Raw genomic sequence first — 26,421 nt, 5'->3', positions numbered from 1 at the left:
GAAGGGGAGAACATCTTGAAGGGGTCCTGAGGGGTAACTTTTTCAGATGGAGTTGTGTATGTGGAATAAGTGGCCAGAGGAAGTGGTAGCGGTGGGTATAATTACATTTAAATTGTATCTAAATAGGTACATGGATAGGAAAGGTTTAGGCAAATATGGGCTAAGTGCAGGAGAATGAGACTAGCTCAGATGGGTGAGTGGGGACTAATTGGGCCACAGGGTCTGTCACTGTGCTGTATAAGACTGATTCTACAGCGCTTTCTGCATCCTAGCATTATTAGCAAAATAAAGGTATGGTGGTGACCAGCTTTTCATTAATTATCAGTAGAATTTAGACAGCAATATATTCAATATTGAGCTTGACTTCAGAGGCAACTTGGCTATTTTGCAACTCATTTGAATGTTCCCTTTTTTTAGATCATGTTTCAGATGCGACGTTTACTGGAAACACAGTGCAATGCAGATTTGGGGACCTCCAGAATTCATTTTCACTGGGATTCTGTCTCGTGGACTAAAAAACTCTCTTCTTTAGGTAAGGGAAATCTTAAGCGAAATATTATGCTCTCTGTGCTCCCTTAAACAAATACTCATTTTGTATTCTTTGTTGGTGATCTTTGAATATTGAGAGACAAATTCCTATAAGAAATCTACATTAGTGTGAAAATGGCTTCATTTTAGGATATTTGTTACGAATGGTTAATATTTCAATGCATTTTCCAATATTCTGTATGCCTATAATGGGTGGCAAAGCAGTGAAACTAGTAGCTGCGCTGCTTGATGCCTCCAGTGACCTGGGCTCAATGTCATCTGTTTGGAGTTTGCCCATTCTGCCTGTGATCATGTGGGTTCCCCCACTGTTCCATGCACTGTGATGTGTCGGTTGGTTTCACGGTAAATTACTGCTGGTCTATGTGTAAGTAGTAGAATTTGGTGTGAGGTAAGTATATAGAATTTCCCCAATTTCCCTCGGGATCAGTAAAGTATGACTAGAAACACAGGGTAAATGGGTTACAGACACGTTGCCTTCATTTGTGGATGTTGATGTAAAGTTTTATTCAACAATAGTTATACGAATGGGGAAATACTTCAACCAATAGAGAGGTTAATTCATCCATTCTTACTGGCAGGTCACTGGTAATCTGGACCCTATTAATGGTAAAAGCTGATATTTTCCCAGCATATATGTATTCTATGATGAAATCAGTAAGTTTAGATAGATTACAGCTTTCTGTAGAGGAATTAACTGTGACCGAGAGGTTCATTTCTCAAGTTTAACATGGTTGAGATGAATCTGTCATCTTTGATGCTTCAGTGGAGGTGCCCCTATTCCATAAGATTTTGACAAGAGCTTTGTCAAATACTGTCTCTGTTTGTCGACTTATAAGTAACTAGAGGGGTACAAGTGAGAATTTATTTCAGAAATATGAACAAAATTATAAATTTCTTATGAATATCAACTTGAGATATTTAACCACTAATACAACTTCTGTTGATAATTTAAAATCGACTTGAGCAAAAGGTACAATTAGTTTTATAATTGAAGGTAAATATTTTCAATGCTGATCAGAATATCAGCAACCTGTAAGTTAGCTGTTTTGGCTGTCCTGAGATTCTATACACCTTTTTGTAGGATTTGTTCATTTGGTTTCAGATGAGTATTTAAAGACACATGGCCAAGCATAAGTAACAGTTTTGACCAAGAATAGATTTGAAAAAGGTCCTCATATTTGCAGAGACACCTTTGCTTTGAAGAAACATAACCTCTAACTTAAGAAAAAAGTACATGTCCATTAATTTTAAATGATCTCCATCTTTTCCTCTCCATATTTAATTTAGAGCTTCATTCTGAATTCTTCCTGGTATTAACTGTGGTGTTGTACATCCAGTATTATATTTAATAATTGGCCAAAGATTGGATAGTCGGTCATTGCTAAAGATTACTTTCTTGAGAAATTTCTGTTTTTCTATCTCTGTCTTGAATACTGGACCTGATAAAATATAGTTGAAAGGAAATCATTCCAGACCACTTGGTTAAACATTTTTTCTTGTAGTGGGGTAGTAGGATTAATTCATGAAGCACAACTATCTTTTACACAAGGATCAGCTTATTAATTCATATTTACTATGATGTGTACCACTAGATAGACGGGTCGGGAAGGGTGTAATTTCTATCTGAACAGCTTAAATGTGCAAGTATTGTTACTTTGTTTTTTTGTTTTATACTGGAAGCTTCCATAATCTGGAGATTTTTTCCATAAACTTTTAAGGTTTTTGATAATGGGTAATGCCTTTTTTCTTTAACGTAATGACACTGATGTGAATATCTCGGGTATCTTCCTTATTGATACTGAAACATTTGTTTTTGCCATGTTTACATGGTGAGAGTACATTATGATACTGAACCTGGTTATTGAGACTGACTCTGATTTATATTTGGTGTTTTGTGAATTGTTTTCTTTTTTGGTCAAAATAGAGGTACTATAATTGACCTCTACAATAGCTCCTTGGAGGAAAGAGTCAGGCATAGTTTTCTTTCTCTCTGATTGCTGTTCTGTGATCTTTACTGGCACATAATGCCTTTGTGCAGACACCTTGGAAAATAGCTTGCCTTAATTCACACTCCAGATTTGAATATAAGAACAGATAATTTGTCTAAGAGATACTATTAGGCAAGTAAATACAGATAGGAGACAGTGCATAAACTTACAGCTTTTTGTTATTTTTATTAAAATGATTTTAAAAATTTGTCTTTTTCTTCAGGCTATTTGTCATTTGACTGTGAAAACTCAATCCACCAGGAATGCCTGGCCTCCTTCCCTCAGCAACAATTACCATTACCTTCGGACACTGCTGATCAGAGGCCCTGTTTAGCACCATCACTCCTGTGCCAAAATCCTGGCCAACAATATTCAGTCTGTGGCAATGGTCGTCCAGACCCGCATCCAATTTCAAAGGACCATGAGGCTGCAAACTGTTTGCAGAATCATAACTCTTTAGGCCAACTGCCAGGGAACTTGCATCATCAGCTACAGGTGCCGTATAGTGGAATTCAGCAGAGACAAGCTCAGCAGAAGTACTTTACACGTCCCTTCACAGTACCGCCGATACCAACTTTGCAGCCGTGGCACATAGCTCAAACGGGGCCTGAACAAAATACGGTTTTAATTGGACATCTGCAAGGACAGCGCTTGCAGCCAAGTCTGCATTCAGCATACACTGTACCACAACAAAGAAGCATGACACCAATGCATGTGGTGGCCTTGCAGCAGCCAAAGCAGCTTGTGCACCAGCCACAACAGAAGCAACTTTTTCAATTGCAGCATTTAAGGCTACCAAATCAATTGTCAGTGCAACTGCACCCTGTGAGACAGCAGTTACCTTATGAGCAAGTTCATCACCAACCCCCTGCTGAAAATTCACAGGGCAAACCTGATTCCAAGGAGCCTGTCCAACAGTGTCAACCAACGCAAATGGCAGCTGCCCATACGGATTCTGTTGAGCAATCACATCTGTTTAGTCAGAAGCTGAAAAACATGCAAATTGCACAAAAAGCCGTATTGAAGCAGCACGTTTTAGAAAGCCAGGACGCTCCTGTGGAACCACAGTACTGTGCTCAACAAAGGGTGGTGAATAATCCGGACCAACAGGGTGAAAAGAGCCAGGCGCTACAGTTAAATGTGGTCAGTGAAGTTACAGTAAGTGGAAGTGCATCTGATATCACTATTATCACTGTAGCTTTATCACTTTTTTTGTAAAATTGGAATTACGATGGTGCAGAGAAGGGTTAAGAGCCAAATATGTCTGCAGAGTATTGTGAGATATGTCTGGCTAGGCATCAGTGCACTAGGATAGGAAGACCTGGCTGGCATTTCATGTTCTTTGGCCTGCAACGTGAGTGAAGTTTTATATCTACAACTGGAAGAAAGATCTTTATAACGGGAGGGGCTATAGTCAGCACATATTTAACTGAGGTCAGGTAGAATAAAGAATTAAAATTGAAGAAAAAGAACATTATTCCCTTATAGATCTTTATAGAATTTGGTAAACGTCATTTGTAAGAAGTTTTTTTTTGTGCTGGATATAATCAGAATTAGTTCCAAACGACTAGAGTGAAGGAGTTCTGGATGTTAACTGTTACCATTAATGACCACATTTCTCAGGTTTCATTCCCTGTGTTCAAATCCTTTGGTTTTACAGTGTTTAGAATGAGGCCAACATTCTTGACTAAGCAAGAGAATAATAAAGGTGGAGACACAAAAGACTGCAGATGTTGGAATCAGGAGCATGCAAAGTGCTGGAGGAACTCGGTGGGTCAGGCAGCATCTATAGAGGGAAATGCACAGTTGAATGTTTTGGGTCTGTACTGAAACAGCGGATAGCTAGTATAAAAAGATAGAGGTAAAGGGTGGATGATGACAGACAAGGGATGGAGAGAATGGGAATAGTTTCAGAACTGGAAGGTGATGGATGGGAGTGACAAAAGGCTGAAGGGGATGTAATCTGAGCATGGTATAAAGGGATGGAGGTGCTAGAGGAGTCTTGTGGTGGGCAGATGGAAAGGGGAAGTGAGGTGGATAGATCCAGTTGCACAAGGAGGGTGAAGAGGGAAAAGTGAATAATAAAACTGGAAACTGAGTTGAACATGGGAGCAGCCAAAGAAGGACATCTATTGATAAAAAAAAGTGTAACAATGAAGAGATGATGCATCAAGAGAGAATGGCATGCACGTACCTAAAATTGGACAATAATTCAAGAGGCTTGATACTTTTGTTCCTCTTAGTATTGTATGTTTATGTACATACTCTTCACTTCCCTCTTGCTTGCTCTTGTTCTTTACTCCTTTTTTCTCTCGCACTCTTTTGATCTGTTTTGCTCCTGCTTATTCTCTCTCCCTTTTCTCTTCCTCCCCCTAACAACTTTCTCTCCTTGCCTGCCTCATTTTTGACCCTTGTACTGCTCAGTTTCTCTGGTGTGCTTTTCCCAACACATTATCTTTCTTCTTGCATGGCTTGCTGTAATTTTTCAGCTGCCAAAACTCAAAATTCTGGGAGCTCTTTCCTAAGTGTTTGTATTGCTCCTTCAGCTTGTTATGACTGTATCTTTGAGCTTTTGGCCATCTGCTCTTCACTATTTTCTTGTTGATAATGCTTCTGTGAAGAACCTTGGATTGATTAACTGTTCTGTATAATCCACTGTGATGACTTATCAGCATTATTATCACCTAACGTGACTCAGTGACAACTTTTGTTTGATATTAATCCTATAAAACACCTGCCACATTTAATGACAAGTTATGGCTACTGCCGTTTGATTCTGATACAAACGCAGGGAAGATTAAACTGAAGCACCGAAAAAAAGCTGGCAGCCGCTGACTGCTTTGACAGCCAATATTCAGCAATAGTGCTCTATGAAGCAGATGCACGAAGATCTCACAATCTGGGATCTTGTTGAGAATTGACCAATTTTGATCAGTTAATATTTTTAAAATTCCATCACAGAAGAAAGAATTTATAATTGTTAGTAAGAAAATTGTAGAAGAATTAAGGTTAATCTTTACTGAAGGCTCATGAAACTTCCCAGATAGAATGCAGAACTTGGTGTCCATTGCAGATGAGGAAGTAATTGAAATGTATATTAGCAAAGGAATACCAGAGAAAATGCACACAGGAGATGTTTGAGCCAGAGTTTTGAAAGAGCTTTGGCAATGGTGAAGGTTTTGCCTGTAGTCTTCAATTCAAACATTCTTTAGATTCTGGAGAGCAGCATATAGTGCCACAATTAAAGGAGCAACAGGGGAAACAGTGTATGAAAAGTGGGGAAAATGCAAGCATCACAATTAAGGACATGATAACAGCATATGTAGATAATAATGTGATTAAGCAGAGTCAGTGTGGATGTGAAAGATAAATTGTGCTTGATTAATCTATTGGAATTTTTGAGGATGTATCAAGAGCAGCTGAGAGGAGCCAGTAGCTGCTTTGCATTAAAATAGACAATAGCTGCAGGAGTAGGCCATTTGGCCCTTCGAGCCAGCACCACCATTCGCTGTGATCATGGCTGATCATCCACAATCAGTACCCTGTTCCTGCCTTCTCCCCATATCCCTTCACTCCGCTATCTTTAAGAGCTGTATCTAACTCTTTTTTGAAAGAATCCAGAGAATTAGCCTCCACTGCCTTCTGAGGCAGAGCATTCCACAGAACCACAACCCTTTGTGTGGAAAAAGTTTTTCCTTTACTCCGTTCTAAATTGTCTACCCCTTATTCTTAAACTGTGGCCTCCGGTTCTGGACTCCTCCAGCATCGGGAACATGTTTCCTGCCTCTAGCGTGTCCAATCTCCTAATAATCTTATATGTTTCAATCAGATCCCCTCTCATCCTTCTAAATTCCAGTGCATAAAACCCCAGTTGCTCCAATCTTTCAACATATGACAGTCCCGCCATCCCGGGAATTAACCTCGTGAACCTACACTGCACTCCCTCAATAGCTAGAATGTCCTTCCTCAAATTTGGAGACCAAAACTGTACACAATACTCCAGGTGTGGTCTCACCAGGGCCCTGGACAACTGCAGAAGGACCACTTTGCTTGAGAAAAAGATTGAGAAAGCATTTGATTAAATGTTCAGCAAGTTGCTGAATAAGCATGTGGAATTGTGATTAATGTTAGCATGGATGGAAAGTTAGTTTACAATTCAAAAAAAAAAGGTAGGAATGTATATCCATGATTGGCAGGCTGTCTTGTGGGGACCCTGTTGCATGCCATCTATTTATAATGTATATCAGTGATTTATCTGGGTTGATAACACGAAATTAAGTGGGACTATGAGCAGTGATGAAAATGCAGAGACTTCAAGGGGATGTAGACAAGCTGAGTGAGTGGGTAACAATGTGACAGATGGATCCAATGTGGGGGAAAATGAGGTCACCTGCTTCAGTAGAAAACCCAGGAATGATTAGGAAATTGTATTCAAATGAATCTGAATGTCCTTGTCCACAAACCAATGAAAGTGAATGCGTAGGAGTAATACAGTTAGAAATTTCAAGAGCGAAGATGCTTTTCTACAATTGTACAGGGCCGAGTGAGGCCATACGTGGGGGACTGTGTATAAGTTTGGTTTCCTTGCCCAAAATTAATTTACTTGCTGTAGAGAAATCCAACAAAGATTCACCAGTTGATTCCTTGGATGGTGAGTCTGTCATATGAGGAGGGGTTAAGAATGCAAGGTCTCAATTCTCCAGGATTTAGATGATTGAGAAGTGATGAAATTCATAGAGGCTCTACTAGAAGCTGTCAGCTAAAGTGTTGGTCACGGCATTAAAATAGATAGGCCAGTTAGAACTAAAGTGAGGGTAGTTTGGAATTCCCTGTGCCTTCTATTCCATCAAAAATCATCAGATTTCCAGATATTAATCAATTTGAAAGGATATATAGATAGGGCAAGAAAATGGTATTTGATGCAGATCTTGAAGATCAGAGCCTGAAAGGCCACCACCTAGTTTTGTTCTTGTAGCATTGTACAATAATCTAGTCTGAATAGTGCCATGGCTTTTTCTGTATTTGGTGATGCTTTGATTCATGAACCATTTTGCCACTTTCTATATTCTTCGAATACAAATCAGTAAGAGCAGTGCACAAAAGTATAAGCTGGTCAATGATGAGATGCATTTCATCACATCTAATCAGAGAGTACAGCAGTTCCCAAAGGTCATGCTGGCCTTTAAAGATTCAACACACACAATATGCTGGAGCAACTCAGCAGGTCAGGCAGCATCTATGGAGGAGAATAATTGGTCAACATTTTGGGTTGAGGTCCTTCATCAGGACTGGAAAAGAAGGGGGCAGAGACCAGAATAATCAGAATCAGGTTTATTATCACCGGCATGTGTGGTGAAATTTGTTAACTTAGCGGCAGCAGTTCCATGCAATACATAATATAGAAGAAGGAAAACTAACTAATACTAAATAAGTAAATCCATTACAGTAGACATATATTGAATAGATTAAAAATCGTGCCAAAAACAGAAATAATATATATTAAAAAAAGTGAGGTTGTGTTCATGGGTTCAATGTCCATTTAGGAATCGGATGGCAGAGGGGAAGAAGCTGTTCCTGAATCGCTGAGTGTGTGCCTTTGGGCTGCTGTACCTCCAACCTGATGTTAACAGTGAGAACAGGGTGCTGGAGGTCCTTAATAATGGACGCTGCCTTTCTGAGACACCTCTCATTGAAGATGTCCTGGGTACTTTGTAGGATAGTACCCAAGATGGAGCTGACTAAATTTACAACCCTCTGCAGCTTCTTTCGGTTCTGTACACAGCCACCCTCTCCCCCCCCCAATACCAGAAAGTGATGCAATTTTTTTTGTCCAGTCCTGATGAAGGGTCTCAACATGAAACATTAACTCTTTACTCCTTTCCATAGATGCTGCCTGGCCTGCTGGTTTCCTCCAGTATTGTGTGTGTGTTGCACTGATGATCAGTGAGACCAGGTGTTAGGGGGCCAGTGGGTGAGGTGGTCATGAAGTAAAAAGCTGGGAGGGGGATTTTTGAAGAGGTAAAAGGCTGAAGAAGGAATCTAATGGGGAGGTCAGTGGGCCATTGAAGAAAGGGAAAGAAAAGAGGGATGTCAGAGGGAGGTAATGGGCAGGTGAAGAGAAAAAAGGGTGAGCGAGGAGGTGGAATGGGAAAAGAGAAGGGGGGGGGAGTTGAGAAATTACCGGAAGTTAGAGAGGGCGATGTTTATGCCATCAGATTGGACGCTACCCAGAGGGAATATGACATGCTGCTCCTCCAACTGGAGAGTGGCCTCATCGTAACCGTAGAGGAGGCCATGGACCAACATGTCGGAATGGGAAGTCAAATTGAAATGAGTGGCCACTGGGGAATCCTTACGTGGTGGATAGAGCAAAGGTGCTAGATGAAGTGGTCCCTCAATTTGTGTCAGGTCTCACCAATGTAGAGGAGGCTCACCAGGTATGAAAGATGACACTAACAAACTCGCAGGTGAAATGTTGCCTCACCTGGAAGGATTTTTTGGGGCCCTGAATGGTGGTGAGGGTGGAGGTTTAGGGGCAGGTATAGCACTTGTCCTGCTGGCAGAATTACGTTCTGGAGGGAGATCAGTGGGGAAGGATAAGTGGACCAGTAGAGTCAGATAATGGTCGATCCCTAAGGAAAGTGGAGGGAAAGATGTGTTTAGTGGAAGGATCCTTTTGGAGATGGTGGAATCCTTTAAAGTGATGTATTTTTGGCAACAACATCAATGTCATGGCATTTCAAATGCTCATCTCGTATGACTAAAATGATACAAGAATACCTTCCTCCATTACTCAGAAAGCAGTGAATTCAGGTTTCAATCATCCCCTGGGTGTGAAATCTCTAAATATCCTAATGTTACCTCAAACCTTTGCTAAGGGATTCATTTCTACTTAATAATCTATTTTATCAGATTGGCTCTTGGCCTTCTGTGCTTCAAAGAGCCAATACTTCTTTTTCAGTCTGTTCCTTTGGCTGGAAAGCTCCATCCCAGGCACCATCCTGGTGAGTCTCCTCTGCACCACTTCCAGTGCAATGACATCCTTCTTACAACGTGGTAACCAGATCTGTAAATGGTCCCAACTTTAGTCTTCAACTTAACCTCTAACTCTCAATTTTAACAATGATGTATATTATGACTATACGTTACCTTCCTGTTCTTGTGTGCTCCAGCTAATGAAGGCAGGTATGCTGTGTGTGCCACCTTAATCACCTTATCTAGGTGTACTGGTGCTTTAAGGGTTTCTTGGACATGTGAACCTAGGTCCCTCTGTTCCACAGTTCTTTCTAGGATCCTACAACTTATTGTGTATATCCATGAGTTCCTTTTTACACCATGGACCAATACCATTAAGCAAAGGGTCTGTATAGTCCAGGTTGGGAACCTCTAAGGCTAGGATACACACATTGAGTCGTAGGTATCACCACAGAATGCATCATCTCGTAGTTTTGCTATATTGTTCCATCTGCTATTTCTCTGCCCATTTTACTGATGTTGAAGACTGCACTGACTATTAACTCTACAAACGTTCATGTCATCTGTGAGCTTTACTATTTATTCCTTCTGCATTCATGTCCAGATCATTAATGTGTATATCAAATAGCAAGTATTCCAGAACTGATCCCTGTGGTATACTACTGGTCACAGGCCTACAATGATAAAAGCAGCCTTAATCATCACTCTTTAAATATAATTTGCCAACACCCTGGATCCCATAGATTTATAGATTTTGGACCAGTCTTGCAGATAGGACCTTGTCAAAGCTATTACTGAATCCGTGTAAGTATTAACATTGTCCTTATAAACACACTTAATCACCACCTTGAAAAATTAAATTTCATTAGTCAATGGACTCCCCATAACAAAGCTGTAATTACTTTGGTTCCCTTGAATGATCGTGCCACATTTGCCAATATCCAGACACCTGCCATCTCTTCTTTAGCTAGCCAAGATTTGAAAATTATCCGAGCAATCTCACCCACTTGCTTTCCATAGCAACCTTGAATGCATCACATCAGGCCTGGGACTTGTCTACCTTTAAGATCATTATATACCTTATAATGGTAATTTATTCTTGAATTCCACCACCACTTACTACCTGTTATCCCTTTATATAGTAAATATAGATGAGATATATTCTTGTAAGACCTTACCTACCGGAAGTCCTCCAGCTGTACATACAGATAGCAGTTTTGGTCTCCAATGTGTCCTTCTCTCTCCCTGGTTATACTCTTGCCCTTGGTACATATTGGGACTTTCTTTAATTTTGCCTGCTATACCATTTCATGTCCCCTAATTAACTACTAATTTCACTTCCACGGCTACTCCGACATCATATTATATGCTCCTGCAAACTCTCACTTGTTTTCAAGTTTCTAAACTTGCCATAAATAACCTTTCTTCCATTTTACCAACCTTCAAATCTCCATGAGATCCACAGTTTCTAGATTTGCTGGCCTAATCCTTCAGCAAATGGGGAACATGCTGGTCCTGAAATTTCTACCACATATTAACTCCCAGTGGTTACCTGTAAGTAGATGTTCTTACAACACACATCAAATTTGCTGATGAATGCAGCAGGCCAGGCAGCATCTATAGGAAGAGGTACAGTCGATGTTTCAGGCCGAGACCCTTCGTCCTAATGAGCTCTTCCTATAGATGCTGCCTGGCCTGCTGCGTTCACCAGCAAACTTGATGTGTTGCTTGAATTTCCAGCATCTGCAGAATTCCTCATGTTTTAAGTAGATGTTCTTAGTCCACTTTTGTCCAGTTCAGACATATTGAAATTAGTCTTCCATCAATTTGGGACCTTAATTTCTAGTCTATTTACACTTCCCCATAGTGACTTTTAAACTTAAGGTTTCAATCACTTTCTCTGAAATGTTCTCCAAGTAACAGTCCCTCCAATATTTTCTCAAAGACTAAATCCAGTATCACCACTTTAGTAGAGAAGAGCTACCTCTTTTCTACTAAATGCAGTAACTTAAAAATCTCAACTGGACAGACTTGGGGGGGTGGGGAATAATTCTGGCCCTCTACATCTTTCACACACTCCTGATTCTGGTGATATTGATGTGAGGGATATCCTGACTAACATTACCCCATTGTTTTTGAACCCTTCTGTGATTTTTCTTGCATATCTGCTCCACTATCTCCTGACAGATTGGGAGCCAACAGTATATTCTCAACTAAGTGACCAGTCCCTTTTGATTTCTGAGCTCTACCCATCATTTGTTGGTAAATTGGTTTACTCTGTCACATGCTAAGGTACAGTGGAAAACCTCACCTGTATGACATTCATGCAGGTTATTTCATTATGATAGTGCATTGAGGCAGTACAAGGCAAAACAGTATAGAATAAAATGCTACAGAGAAAGTGCAGATAGACAAGAACGTACAAGGGCATAGCGAGGTAAACTGTGAAGTTACGAGTCCATTTTACCTACTAGGGTACCATTAGATAATAGTGGGATAGAAGCTACTCTTGAACCTGCTGGTATGTGCTTTCAGGCTTTCGTATCTTCTGCTTGATGGGGTGGTGGGGAGAGAAAAGAAATTGTGTGGGGTTGGTGGGGTCTTTGATTATGTTGGCCCCTTTACCAAGGCCGCAAGTACTCGTTGCAGGCTCCATGGAGGGGAGACTGGTTTCTGTGACATGCTGAGCTGTGTCTGTGACTCTCTGCAGTTCATTGCAGTTGGGCAGAGCAGTTCCCACAGCAAGCCATGACGTATCTGGATAGAATGCTTTCTGTAGTCCATTGATTAGAAAAATAAATGGTGAAAGTCAAAAGGGACTTGCCAAATTTCTTTAGCCTTTTGTATAAGTAGTTTAAGGTCTCATATGAAGAACCTTCTTGGAAATCCTGCCTCCTTCCTGAAGTTTCCCACCCTTACCCTTCACCCACGCTGCCACCTGTAGAATCTGTATCCTGGAATGTTGTACTGCCAGTTCTGCCCAGCTTTCAACCACATTGTTATGATAGTAACAGTATCTTTTTCCATATGCTAGTCACCACCCTCATTTCATCTGCCTTGCTTGTCAGACATGTTGCATCAAAATTGGGTACAATTCCACCTTGCGTTCCTCCCACACGTCTGCAGACTGTTTTCCTAATATACTTGTTTGTTCCTTGTCTACTACTGTACACCTTCCCCACCAAATTCGTGTAAACCTCCCACACAGCTCTGCCAAATCTTGTTTAGAAGCACCTCAAAATATTAGTGATCGGTTTATCAAGGATGTTCCCAGAACAGACCAGTGAAGGGCAGTACCAATGTGCTTTGAAGGCAATTTAATACTCTTGAAGATGGAAAAATGTGGAATATAGTAGGTGCCAGCTTTTTGGATCGAATTTTTGGCACAATGTCCATTTGAGTGTTTATATGCAGGCAAAAACAAAATATCTATACCCCTCCTGTAAATTGCTGTTCTGTTGCTGTAGATCTGGTGAATTTTTCAGATTATTTATAATCATGACATGTAAGGCAGCTGAGAGATTACTGTGCTCAACCATGTGACCACCAATTCTGGATTATTTTCAAACAAAAATTTCACCATTGATTTTTTTTAAACCAGCTGCATAATCCTTTTGAACTTGGAAAACAGCAGAACGTTAATGATCACAATGAGAACTCCACCCCAGAACAGCCATCGGATTTATTAAAGATACTTAATGCTCCTGAGAAACAATTGACCTCTTCAAGATCCTCAATGAAAAGGGCGTGTTCACCTGCTCCGAAGAAAGGAAAGAGAAAGGTAACATTTGGAATGGAAATGGTTACTTATTTGCTTATAATAACATCATGACAGAAAGTGGTTCACTGGAAAGATGTTAGTCCCAATTGAGCAAGCCCAACATCCTCACTCCCTACTCCATGTCACTCTACTGTAAATCCTCAAGTTCTCTCTTGCATCTGTCACCAGAACTACTGATTGTTCTATTAATGAATTGTCAGAGCTTAAACCGTGATTTCAACTCTGATGCAAAAGTGACATTTATTGGCTAAACTGAGCATGTAGTGTACAGAATGATGGCAAGACAGTTTAATTAATAGATCTAATTCTTACCCTGAGTCTGGGTGGATTTCGAAGAGGCCTGTGGGTGCTAGCCTGGTGTGAGATCTCATGGGATTGGCAGTACCGGGTAAATGCATCAGGTAAAAGTCTATTCACCATTTTTTTTTTTAACAACTCCACTTGTCCATGCACCCTCACCTACCCTGAATAAGCTAGATGCACAGTGCATAATTCATACACTTTGAATAACATACTTGTATAACATTACTCTTTAAATGTATACCACAGTGGGTTAATGAAGTGAGACAGTGCCTGATAGTCTGCCCTATTCTGCAAGAACATGGCTAGTGATCAACTCCAGGAGACAGATCAACATTGGCGATCTTCTCACCATCCTACGAAAAATATAAGAAATGCGGGTATCTCTGTTAGCTCTCATAACTTCAACAGGCAACCCTCACATTACGGCTACTGGGGTTATAGCCAAATTCACCCTGAGTGTTAAAATCACTATCCCAAAATGTTAGATATGGGACAAAATTCATTCCCCATGGATTTTGTGTAAGGGTGGGGGTGGGGGGCGTCTGGTGAAGGATGGGAGGGCAAGTAAATAAATCAATACAATTTGATTTTTAACTTGTGCTTCTTGATACAGGCACAGATGATGTGGCTTCTGAGTACAGAAAATTGCAATACAGCCAATTATCTAGGAACACAACCCCCTTGTTTCACCTAACAATGTAAAATCACTTTCTTTCCTATTCAAAAATAAAACACTGAAGTTTATCCATTAAATCCTGCCTTGTCACCTGTCTGTTTAGGCCTGTTTATTTTCATGTGTGATGGCCTTTGTTAGTGTTCATCTTAAATCTGCTGGAAAGCTGCAGTTCTTTGCTCCTGAGAGACTATTGGCAATACAGTGAAGCACAGGATCGTAGTGGTAAAGGACTTGTGAACATTTAAAAAGAGAGGTTGAAAACTGAGAACCACTTCAGAAATATCTGTGTATAGTATGTTTATCAGGAGGGGCTAAGGTTATTCTGAATCCCGTGCCAATATATTTTCGGTGTCATATCAAAAATTACTTTCAGCAGCATCTACGGTTTGTGTTTACTCTGCATTAAAACAGCTATTGTAATTATCAATGCCTCCTGAGAAAATCCAAATAGCAGAAACAATTAAAGCTAAAATACAGTTGTCTTATTTGATCCGTAGACTGAAAAGGGGAGTCACATAAGCTGTTGGAAAGTGCATTTTAATTTCCCTTGGGGAAAAACGTTACAGTTTTTGTCATGAGACATTTAGATGAACTTTTGATCAGAAGTGGCACAACACCTATGCACAACATCAAAAAGTCTGTTGAATCAAAGAGCAATTACACAATTTTTCATTGAAGCAAATGCATTTTTAAAGATGGTCGTAAATAGATGAGTGCTTTGCCACTCATGTTTGGCTTTGTGTAATAGCTGCAGGGCAGATAAGTGACATTTTAATTGCTTTTTTAATAGAAGACAAACAACAATAGATGTTGGAAATCTGAAATTGATGATATTGGAAAAGTCTGTTACCAATACTTCATATTTGGACCTATTGTTATCAGTACAAAATTTTGCAAATGTGCAGTATTTAAAATACTATGCCTTTCTTTATATTAATGAGATCAAATGCAAATTAGATGAATACTTTCCCTAGCACTTAAATTCTGTTCATAACTGTTATCCTGAGCTCCCGGTTGCATTCTACATTTATTCCCTGGTTCCTATATTTTATGTTGGAAAATATCTCCAGACAGCTTGTTTGTATAATCAGGTGAGAGTTAACACCAATCCAGTTAAGAGAAGGACAAAATGAAAAAGTTAAGAACATGATTGAATAGGAGAGAGAGATGGCGGGATAGAGGAGGTTGAGTTCAAGAACAAGATAGATGAGGGCATAGTCGCCGAGGGTGGTTTTAAAGCAATGTGATTGTGCAGAGGTGAAATTACTGAATTGTTATCCAGAGGTGTGTATCTTGATGTGCTATCAAGCTATCAAACAGTTGAAGATTTTTAAACTAAACTCGATAAATAAGGAATATAAAACTGGTATTGATCATTGTGTGCCCCTGTGACGCTCAAGTCTCCATCAGGAAATGAACATTCAAATACATTTATTTCAATAAATGTATAAATTATACAGCCTTGAGATTTATTTGCTTACAGGTAGCCACGAAGCAAGAAACCTGAAAGAACCCAAGTAAAGGAGAAAAAAAAAGACCAACACCAGATGTGCAAGAGAAATAGGGAGAAAAAGATAGTATCCCTACCTAGTCTGGCATATATATGATTGATTCCTAACTCAAACAAGAAATTCAGTTCAAAGGGCAATTAAGGATGGCTAGAAATGAGAACCTAACCAGCTGCGTCCATATCCATAAGTTTTATTTTGGTGGTGTTGCAGGGAAGTGTAACATGTTTAGAATTGGAGAAAAATACAGGGCTTGTTGAATAGCACTGCAAACTTGGAGGGCTGAATGTTCTCTCCTGCTTTTTCTTGTCTCCTTAAGGAAAAATTATTGGCCAAGCAGATGAATTCAATTAATAGCAGGTGAATCATACATTGCAAACACAAAATTGGGCTTTCTGTGGAAGGCAGGCAACTTTGTTGTACAGTTGAGTCTAATTTGATAGGGTTAACTGCTCCCATTTAAAAAAAAATTGATTCAGAGTGATTTCAGAATAGTCACTGACCTAAATAGTTCACATCCAGTTGAACTTGGGTAATGGCTTTTGAATCAAACATGATGAAATTGATTAATTAGTCTTTTATAGACTGCAAATGCTGGTTGAAGAGCATGAGGGGGAAGGGAGCTATCACAGTCCAAGTTAGAAAATAGTCAAATTTTTCAGCTCAAGTTTAGAGAGACTGGCCTAGCAATTGACTAGCCTGAGAGAAGTTTAAATATTCAATTTTGTAGATTGTTTTCCAATAACTAAACAAAGTATGCTGAGTTCCTTGCGAGAGAAGGTAGAGCACAATACACATCCTGGATCATCTAGTGTATCTTAACATTTTTTGATCTGTCTAATTCCGTTCTGTGTCTGGTTTTGATCTGCCCTCAACATCTGTTTTGGCCAAAATGTGGAGCCCATTGTAGGGAGATTACGATGATTGAATAATGTTACATTTAAGGACAATGTGCAACAGACTAGTCATGGTTGTTGGAGATTAACTATTGGCAAGAATAATCAAAAATCTTATTGCTTCCCTTTTGGATGTTGATTGACCTGTAGTATTTTAGTAATCTCTCCTTTAAATTTCAGCTTCCATTCTTTGTACTTCTCAAAATCCTCTATTAGTGGAAATATGGTAATGTGTTGTCACACCAAGATATTTCAGAATTTGTTATTTTTAATGATCTGATTGAATATTAATGTTTGTCTTTTGGTTTAATTGGGTAGAAAAGCCGCTTATGTATTGCCAGGATTCCTACCAGTACTCCCTGATTTTCTCTTCCTCCTCCTGCCTACCCCCCTCCCCCACCACCCCCAATGAAACTTGGGTGATTGAGTCATTGACACTTAGAGACTCTCAATTCAGGATTGTCTTTGTTGGAAAAGAATTCAAGCTCTGCCCAATAGAAAGTGTACTAAAATATGATATTGGTGGTGAAAATGGAAATAAGATTGTGTGATGAGCATGCTGTTAGAATTTTAGTTTCCAAGTGTGATGCGTAAGTGGAATAGTGTTAGAACACCAGAGATAAACTGTTAGCCTGTTTTTTTCATAGAATAAAATGAAGATTAAAGGTGATCCTTTGAGACTCCTTGCTAATCCTTTAAGTATCAGCAAATCAAGGTGCAGAATCTAGAGTTAGACGTCTCTACCCTGTCAATATTGGCTGGGATTTCTTTCATGGAATAAAACAACACTCTTTCCCAATAACTACATATTTCATGAGGGAGAATCTCACAAAGCAGCAGACCCTGATGGTGTATCTAGATGGATACTGAAAACCTGTGCCAACTAACTGGCTGGGCTGATTAAGGACATCTTCAACCTCTTGCTTCTGTGATCTGTGGTTCTCACCTCCTTCAAAAGGGCAGTAATCATACCAGTGCTCCAGAAGAGGATGGTGAGCTGCTTCAAAGACTATCTCACACACACACATCTAGAATTGGCCTGCCCCAAGAAGCAGAGGGTGTTTGTAAATGGAGTATATTCTGCAAGCCAATTCTAGATGTGTGTGTGTGATAGTCTTTGAAACAGCTCACCATGCTCTTCTTGAGCACTGGTATGAGGAAGTGGAAGGGTGAGTTAGTAAGTTTGCAGATGACAGGAAGATGCGGATATTGTGGAAGATTGTTGTAGGTTGCAGTGGGATATTGACAGAATGCAGATCCGACCTGAGAAATGGCAGATGGAGTTCAACCCAAACAGGTGTGAAGTGATTCACTTCGGAAGTTCGAATTTGAGAGCAGAATACAGGGTTAATGGCAGAATGCTTAGCAGTGTGAGGGAATAGAGGGATCTTGTGGCCCATGTTCATCAGTCCCTCTAAGTTACTGTGCAAGCTGATAGGATTGTTAGGAAGCTGTATAGTGCGTTAGCCTTCATTAGTCAAGGGATTGAGTTCAAGAGCTGCGTGGTAATGTTGCAGCTCCATAAAACTCTGGTCAGACCACACTTGGAATATTGTGTTCAGTTTTGGTTGCCTCATTATAGGAAAGATGTGGAAGCTTTTGAGAGAGTGCAGAGGAGATTTACTAGGATTCTTCCTGCACGAGAGCATGTCTCATAAGGATAGACTGTGCAAGCTAAGGCTTTTCTCTTTGGAGTGAAGGAGATTGAGGACTGACTTGACAGAGAGGTACAAAATGATAAGAGGCATGGGTAAAGTGTACAGTCAGGGTGGAAATACTGTAGCTAATACAAGGGGGCATAATTTTAACATGATGAAGAGAAGTATTGAGGGGATGTCAGAGCAAGTTTTGTTAAGAATCTCTCAAGCAAGCACATGGGTGATAGAAAAATTGGAGAGTTAGGGAGGAGAGAAGGGTTAGATTGATCTTGGAGTGCATGAAAGGTTGACACAATATAGCTGAAGGGGCAGTTCCTTGCTGTAATGTTCCATGTACCGTAATGAAGGTGAGAGGTTGGTTATAACTAGAATTAACTGCTGCCTAAGCAAAGACCTGGATCTGCTACAATATGCCTACAATAACAAGTGATCTACAGTGTATGCAGTCTCACTGGCTCTACACTCTACTTTGAATCACCTAGACAACATCAAAGCATATATGTCGGTCTGCTGTAGAATGATGCCACTTGGTGTTCAACACCACCACCCCCTCAGTTATTATTAAGCTTCTAAATCTGGACACCTCTACCTCCCTGGGCAAATTGATCCTTTCTCATCAGGAGATCACAGTTAGTATGGATTGGTAATAATATCTCCTCCATGGTGACGATTGACACAGGCGCACTTCAAGGATGCCTACTTAGCCCATTGCTCTTCTCCCTTTACACTCATAAGACCATAAGACATAAGAGCAGAATTAGTTCATCTGTCCCATTGACTCTGCTCTGCCGTTCAATTGTGCTAATTCTTTTTTTTCTATCTCCTCCTCAACCCCAGTTCCTGGCTTTCTCCCCATAACCTTTGATGCCATGTTCAATCAAGAACCTATCAATCTCTGCCTTAAATACACCCAACCACCTGACCTCCACAGCTGCCTGTGGCAACAAATTCCACGAATTCACCACCCTTTGCCTAAAGGAATTTCTCTGCATCTCTGTCTTGAAAGGGCACCCCTCTATCCTGAGGCTGTGCCCTCTTGTCCTAGACTCTCCCACCATGGGAAACATCCTTTCCATATCTATTCTGTCTAGGCCTTTCAGCCTTTGAAAGGTTTCAATGAGATCCCCCCTCATCCATCTGAATTCATGACTGTATGACTAAACACAGTTCAAACACCAGCAATAAATTTGCAAAATACATCATTGTTTGGAAAATCTCAGATGGCAATGAGACGTGCAAGACTGAGATAGCTCAGCTGGTTGAGTGGTGTTGCAACAATGCACTTAGTCAGCAAAACCAAGGAATTGACCCTGGGCTGTAGGTGTTGTCTTTTCAGAATGCATGCAGTGTACAGAATAAGGTAGATGATCTTGTAATGTAGTTAAATATGGGCAGGTATGGCATTGTGGGCATCACTTTGTTGTGGCTGAAAAGAGATCATAGTTGATATAAGGTTACACCTTGTATTGAAAGGACAGGCAGGTAGGTGGAGGGGATGGGGTGGCTCTGTTGGTTTAAAAAAAAACTGAAACCAAATCCTTAGAAAAAGGAGACAAAAGAGCAGAAGATGTAGAATCATTGTGGTTAGAGTTAAGACACTGAAAGGGTAATAAAACACTGATGGGAAACCTCTGAACGGTAGCCAGGATGTGGGATACAAATTACGGTTGGAGATAGAAAAGGCACGTTAAAAAGGACAATATTACAATAGTGATAGGAACAGGATAGATACATCCCAAAGAGAACGAGGTATTCTAAAGATAGGATGAGGGAAATGTGGCTGAAAAGGGAAGTTAATGACAGCATAAAGGCAAAAGATGATGTATAGCAAAAATTAGTGGAAAGTTAAGAGGATTGGCAAGCTTTATAAAAACCAACAGAAGGCAATTAAAATAAACATAAGGAGAGAGAAGTTGAAATAAGAGGGTAAGATAGCCAATTCATATAGAAGAGGATACCAAAATTTTTTTCAGATAAATAGAGTAAAAGAGAGGTGAGAGTGGATTTTGGACCACAGGAAAATGACGCTGGAGAGGTAGTAATCGGGGACAAAGAAATGGTTGATGAACTTAATACTTTTGAGACCGACTTTACTATGGAAGACATGAGCACAGAGCTTCCCAATTTTTCTATGCCATGGACTAATACCATTAAGCATGGGGTCCATGGGCCCCATGTTGGGAACTCCTGCACTAGCAGTACATCAGGAATTTGAGTGTCTCAAGGAGCAGAAGTGATTGTAGTTGCTATTACTAAGGAGAAAACGCTTGGGAAGCTGAAAGTTCTGAAGGTAGATAAGTCAGCTGGAATATACCCCAGAGTTCTGAAAGAGGTAGCTGAAGAGATTATAGGGGCATTAGTAATGATCTTTCAAGAATCACTAATTCTGGAAGGCTTCCAGAGGATTAGAAATTTGCAAATGTCACACCACTCATGAAGAAGGAAGGGAGACAGAAGAAAGGAAATTAAGCCAGTTACCCTGACTTCAGTGGTTGGGAAGATATTGGAATTCATTACTAAGAATGGGGTTTTGAGGTACATGGTGTCACATGATAAACTAGGGCAAAGTCAGCAAAGTTTCCTTGAGGGGAAATCTTACCTGACAAATCTATTGGAATTCTTGAGAAAATAACAAATAGGATAGACAAAAGAATGGCAGTAGATGTTGTTTACTTGGATGTTCAAAAGGTTTTTGACAAGATCTCGCACATAAAGCTGCTTAAGAAGGTAAGAGCCTATGTTAATAGAGAAAAAGCACTAGCATGGATAGATCATTGGCTAACTGGCTGGAGGCAAAGAGTGGGAATAAAGCAGCCTATTGTAGTTGGCTGCTGGTGTCCAGTGATTTTCCACAGGGGTCAGTATTGGGACCGCTTCGTTTTATGTTATGCCGGTGATTTGGATGACAGAGTTCATGGGTTTGTGGCCTAGTTTGCAGATTATGCAAAGATAGGTGGAAGGGGCAGGGAATGATGTGAAAACAGGGAATCTGCAGGAGGACTTAGTTAGGGAGAAAAGGTGAAGTGGCAGATGGAATAAAGTGTAGGGAAGTGTATGGTCATGCACTTTGGTAGAAGGAACAATGGTGTGGAGTCTTCTGAATGGGGAGAAAATTCAAAAATCAAAGGTGCAAAGGCATGTAATTTTTTTGTGTGCAGGATTCTTTCAATGTTAACTTGCAGGTTGAGACATTCATAAGGAAGGCAAATGCAGTGTTAGCATTCATTTCAAGAGGACTAGAATATAAGAGTAGGGATGTGATACAGAAGCTTTATAAGGTATTGTTCAGATTGCACTTGGAGTATTATGAGGAATTTTGGGCCCCTTATCTAAGAATAGATATGCTGGCAAAAGCAGGGTCCAGAGAAGGTTCATAAGAATTACCCTAGGAATAAAAGGGTTAACATACAAGGGGTGTTTGACGGCTCTGGGCCTGTACTCACGGGTCTTCAGAAGAATTGTGGGGGAGGAGGTGGGGACAGAATCTCACTGAAACCTATTTAATATTGAAAGGCCTAGATAGAGTGGATGTGGAGAGAATGTTTCCTATATGAGTGAGTCTAGGACCCGAGGGCTCAGCCTCAGAATAGAGGGATGTCCATTTAGAACAGAGTTGAGCAGGGATTTGTTTAGCCAGAAGATGGTGAATCTGTGGAATTCATTGCCACAGGTGGCCGTGGAGGCCAAATATTGGGTAAGTTTAATGTGGAGGTTAATGGGTTCTTAATTAGTCAGAGCATCAAAGGTTATGGGGAGAAGGGAGGAGAAATGGGGTTGAGGGGGATAATAAACCAGCCATGGTGGAATGGCAGCAGACTCAGTGGGCCGAATTGCCTAATTCCGTTCCTGTGTACTGTGGTTTTATTTCAAAACATTTAGTTCAACTCAATTAATTGTAAAAGTGCCAAACATTTCATACTTACCCAGTTTCCCTGTCAACCACTCCTCCCTATTGAAATGACTGGAGTGTGCTCTGCACAACAGGAGGTTTCCTGTGGTGACTCCTGGCATTGCTTCATGCCGCATGGTTTGTTCGGAGTTCCTACAGTTGCCATCACCCTTGAGTCGTCATTGCCTTGGACCACATGGACAGCAGGACAATTTGAACCCTGGATCTTGAGGAATGGGTTTGGATATGAACCATTTATAAAAAAAAAAGTGTTTTCTGACAGTTTTCATTCAGTATTCTTTGTTTCAGAGTAGGAATTGTTAAGCCATGTCTGTTGTGATTTCAGAAAATCATGTATCAGATTGAGAAACAGTGAAAGGTGACTGATTATGGGAAGGCCTGTGTTACTCTTTCTTTGAATTCCTTCTCCATGAACTGTTGTCTCCTTTCCACTGAAAAATGGATCAAATTTGAAAGAGCTGGGGTTCATTTTAAAATTCCAGAGATTACCCTTGTTAATCAGAGTTGTGGTGCTTTTTGTTGGCTACGAAAAACTTGAGAGCCAGCTGGAGTTATAAGCTTAAACTGTTGTGAATCCAGAACTATAGCAGAAGTTTAGAGGATGATATTTTAAAGCCAGTTCTCTTAATATGTAACACACATCAAAGTTGCTGGTGAACGCAGCAGGCCAGGCAGCATCTCTAGGAAGAGGTATAGTCGACGTTTCGGGCTGAGACCCTTCGTCAGGATGAACTGAAAGAAAAGCTAGTAAGAGATTTGAAAGTGTGAGGGGGAGGGGGAGATCCAAAATGATAGGAGAAGACAGGAGGGGGAGGGATGGAGCCAAGAGCTGGACAGGTGATTGGAAAAAGGGATACGAGAGGATCATGGGACAGGAGGCCCAGGGAGAAAGAAAAGGGGGAGGGGGGAAAAACCCAAAGGATGGGCAAGGGGTATAGTGAGAGGGACAGAGGGAGAAAAAGGAGAGAGAGAGAAAGAATCTGTGTATATAAATAAATAACAGATGGGGTACGAGGGGGAGATGGGGCATTAGTGGAAGTTAGAGAAGTCAGTGTTCAAGCCATCAGGTTGGAGGCTACCCAGACGGAATATAAGGTGTTGTTCCTCCAACCTGAGTGTGGCTTCTTCTTTACAGTAGAGGAGGCCGTGGATAGACATGTCAGAATGGGAATGGGATGTGGAATTAAAATGTGTGGCCACCGGGAGATCCTGCTTTCTCTGGTGGACAGAGTGTAGGTGTTCAGCGAAATGATCTCCCAGTTTGCGTCGGGTCTCGCCAATATATAGAAGGCCACATCGGGAGCACCGGACGCAGTATATCACCCCAGCTGACTCACAGGTGAAGTGTCGCCTCACCTGGAAGGGCTGTCTGGGGCCCTGAATGGTGGTAAGGGAAGAAGTGTAAGGGCATGTGTAGCACTTGTTCCGCTTACAAGGATAAGTGCCAGCAGGGAGATCAGTGGGGAGGGATGGGGGGGATGAATGGGCAAGGGAGTCATGTAGGGAGCGATCCCTGTGGAAAGCGGGGGTGGGGGAGGGAAAGATGTGCTTAGTGGTGGGATCCCGTTGGAGGTGGCGGAAATTACAGAGAATAATATGTTGGACCCGGAGGCTGGTGGGGTGGTAGGTGAGGACAAGGGGAACCCTATTCCTAGTGGGGTGGCGGGAAGATGGAGTGAGAGCAGATGTGTGTGAAATGGGGGAGATGTGTTTGAGAGCAGAGTTGATGGTAGAGGAAGGGAAGCCCCTTTCTTTAAAAAAGGAGGACATCTCCTGATGGTGGAGGAAGGGAAGCCTCTTTTTTTAAAAAAGGAGGGACATCTGCCATTCTGATATGTCCACACATTTTAATTCCACGTCCTCCTCTACTGTAAAGATGAAGCCGCACTCAGGTTGGAGGAACAACACCTTATATTCTGTCTGGGTAGCCTCCAACCTGATGGCAAGAACATTGACTTCTCAAACTTCTGCTAATGCCCCACCTCCCCCTCGTACCCCATCTGTTATTTATTTATATACACAGATTCTTTCTCTCTCTCTCTCTCCTTTTTCTCCCTCTGTCCTTCTCACTATACCCCTTGCCCATCCTCTGGGTTCCCCCCCCTCCCCCTTTTCTTTCTCCCTGGACCTCCTATCCCATGATCCTCTCATATCCCTTTTGCCAATCACCTGTCCAGCTCTTGGCTCCATCCCTCCCCCTCCTGTCTTCTCCTATCATTTTGGATCTCCCCCTCCCCCTCCCACTTTCAAATCTCTTACTAGCTCTTCCTTCAGTTAGTCCTGACGAAGGGTCTCGGACCGAAACGTCGACTGTACCTCTTCCTAGAGATGCTGCCTGGCCTGCTGCGTTCACCAGCAACTTTGATGTGTGTTGCTCGAATTTCCAGCGTCTGCAGAATTCCTCGTGTTTGCGTCTCTTAATATGCAGGAAGCTTGTTTTGCTTATGATGAGCAAGCACTCTGTTTAAGATCTAGGAATTCAAGTTGCCACATTGTAAAATGTGGCCTCATTATATATGTTAAAGATCAAATCACTCACTTGTGAATTAAAATTTCAAATAGCAGATCCTAGATTTCTAACCCGCACCCCTGATCCCACTGGCTGTTCTAGTATTTAACCTGGTAGATCTTGGTAACTGTTCTTATATACTGTATTCCTAACTACAACCAGCTTCTAAATACACTGTGTTTCACCATTTGGGAATTCTATTGAAATTTGATATAAGCATAAAATCTTGTTTGAAATTTGATCTCACTCTTGTACTAAAATACTTTTATGGTATATATTTTTCAGTGTACTGTTTCAGGCCAAATGGAATCCACACTAACTGTGAACAAGGAATCTTTGCATCCTGCCCCTTTATTGATTGAATTGCATGCACCACTGACTGTGTCCAGGTCCCAGGATGACTCTCAAGGCCATCAGCCAGAAAACATGCCGATAAACCCGGAACCAAAGAAGACAAAGTATAAGGTTCTAGTCACATTTTATTTACTAAAACCTGACAGTCAACTTTGTGACATTTTTCTATTTTGTTAAATGGGAAAGCACATGATATGTTGGTACAGATAACAAAGGTAGGATGAAGATAATATAGGAAAGGTGTGAAATCACTTTGAATTGAATTAATAAGTAGTAAAGTCTGAAAACTTTGGGAGCAGTTTTAATGCTCCTAGCAATATTTCTGAATCAAAGAGGTAAGTCTTAAGAAAGCTGAAAACAGAAATGCAGGGTTAAAAGGAGATTGCATCTGGAGTTAGGACTGCCTATGACTTAGAATTAGGCAGATATTGTAGATCATGATCAGGATCTTGAATGAGGTCGGGGCTCAAACAATGTTGAGTTTGAGATGAAATTCAGTGTTTTGATACATCTGAATGGAATGGCCTTTTTGTTCTATTAAGCAAACTTCATGGCAAATCATTGTCAGAAGATTAGGTAAGATGGAACTTGGGTCTTCCCCCCCCTCCCAAATTCTCAGTGACAATTAATGAAATCATAAACGCGTAAAGTTGTGGTCCTTAGTGCTTCATTGAGCAGAGCCCAATTGGAAATTGGAAGCCCAATAAGATGGGTTCGCTGATTAAGTAGAAAAGGAGTGACTCTGGATAGTTTGGTGCTTTGAGTAGTGGCCAATCAGCATTTGGGATTGATTGGCAAAAACAAACTAAAGTAAGGCAGTGGAAAGTGGAGTGGCCATTGTCGGAGTGGTTAGAGTTAGAGTGGAGATTATTTCTTGGGCTTTAACTCTTCGAAGCTCGAGCGAGAAGAAGTTTCTGTGAGAGAAGACAAAAAAAACTGAGGGTGAAGTTTGCCTTTCTTTCCACCCCCCCCACCCTTCTTTCTTTATATTTGCTCAGTTAGAACAGTGGAGCAGGAAGGAGAGTGGAATGCTCCTCTTGTGGGATGTGAGAAGACAGGGAGGCTTCCAGTGTCCCTGATGACTACACCTGCGAGAAGTGCATTCAGCTGCAGTTTTAACACACCACGTTTGAGGAGTTGGAGTTGAAACTGGTTGAAATCCCGATCACTCAGGAGGCTGAGGGGGTGTTAGACAGGGCATATAGAGAGATAGTTACAGCAAGGTACAGGACACAGGAAGCTGGGTAACAATCAGGAAGATGAAAAGGGGTTAAACAGCCAGTGCAGAGTACCCCTGTGGCCATCCTCCTCAAT

General features: G+C 41.0%; 2 protein-coding genes across 8 annotated transcripts in view; one reads left to right on the top strand and one right to left on the bottom strand.

Moving 5' to 3' along the window:
• The window catches only part of rpl27a (ribosomal protein L27a), a 462,905-nt gene that overhangs the window by 244,674 nt on the left and 191,810 nt on the right, over positions 1 to 26,421 (bottom strand). The gene's annotated exons all lie outside the window — the stretch shown is intronic.
• trim66 (tripartite motif containing 66) overlaps positions 1 to 26,421 on the top strand; it is a 218,907-nt gene that overhangs the window by 169,044 nt on the left and 23,442 nt on the right. For 4 of the 6 annotated variants that reach the window (XM_072272543.1, XM_072272545.1, XM_072272548.1 and 1 more), the window contains 4 exons: positions 418 to 532; positions 2,761 to 3,695; positions 13,114 to 13,293; positions 25,039 to 25,218. In XM_072272543.1, coding sequence (XP_072128644.1) covers positions 418 to 532; positions 2,761 to 3,695; positions 13,114 to 13,293; positions 25,039 to 25,218 — 1,410 coding nt within the window. The remainder of the gene's footprint in view (positions 1 to 417; positions 533 to 2,760; positions 3,696 to 13,113; positions 13,294 to 25,038; positions 25,219 to 26,421) is intronic. The other 2 variants (XM_072272544.1, XM_072272546.1) reach the window with 2 other exon arrangements.

This window comes from Mobula birostris, chromosome 11 (assembly GCF_030028105.1).
Source record: "Mobula birostris isolate sMobBir1 chromosome 11, sMobBir1.hap1, whole genome shotgun sequence".
Lineage (NCBI taxonomy): Eukaryota > Metazoa > Chordata > Chondrichthyes > Myliobatiformes > Myliobatidae > Mobula > Mobula birostris.
The sequence above is the reverse complement of the archived record's forward strand: the minus strand, read 5'-3'. Positions and strand labels throughout refer to the sequence as shown.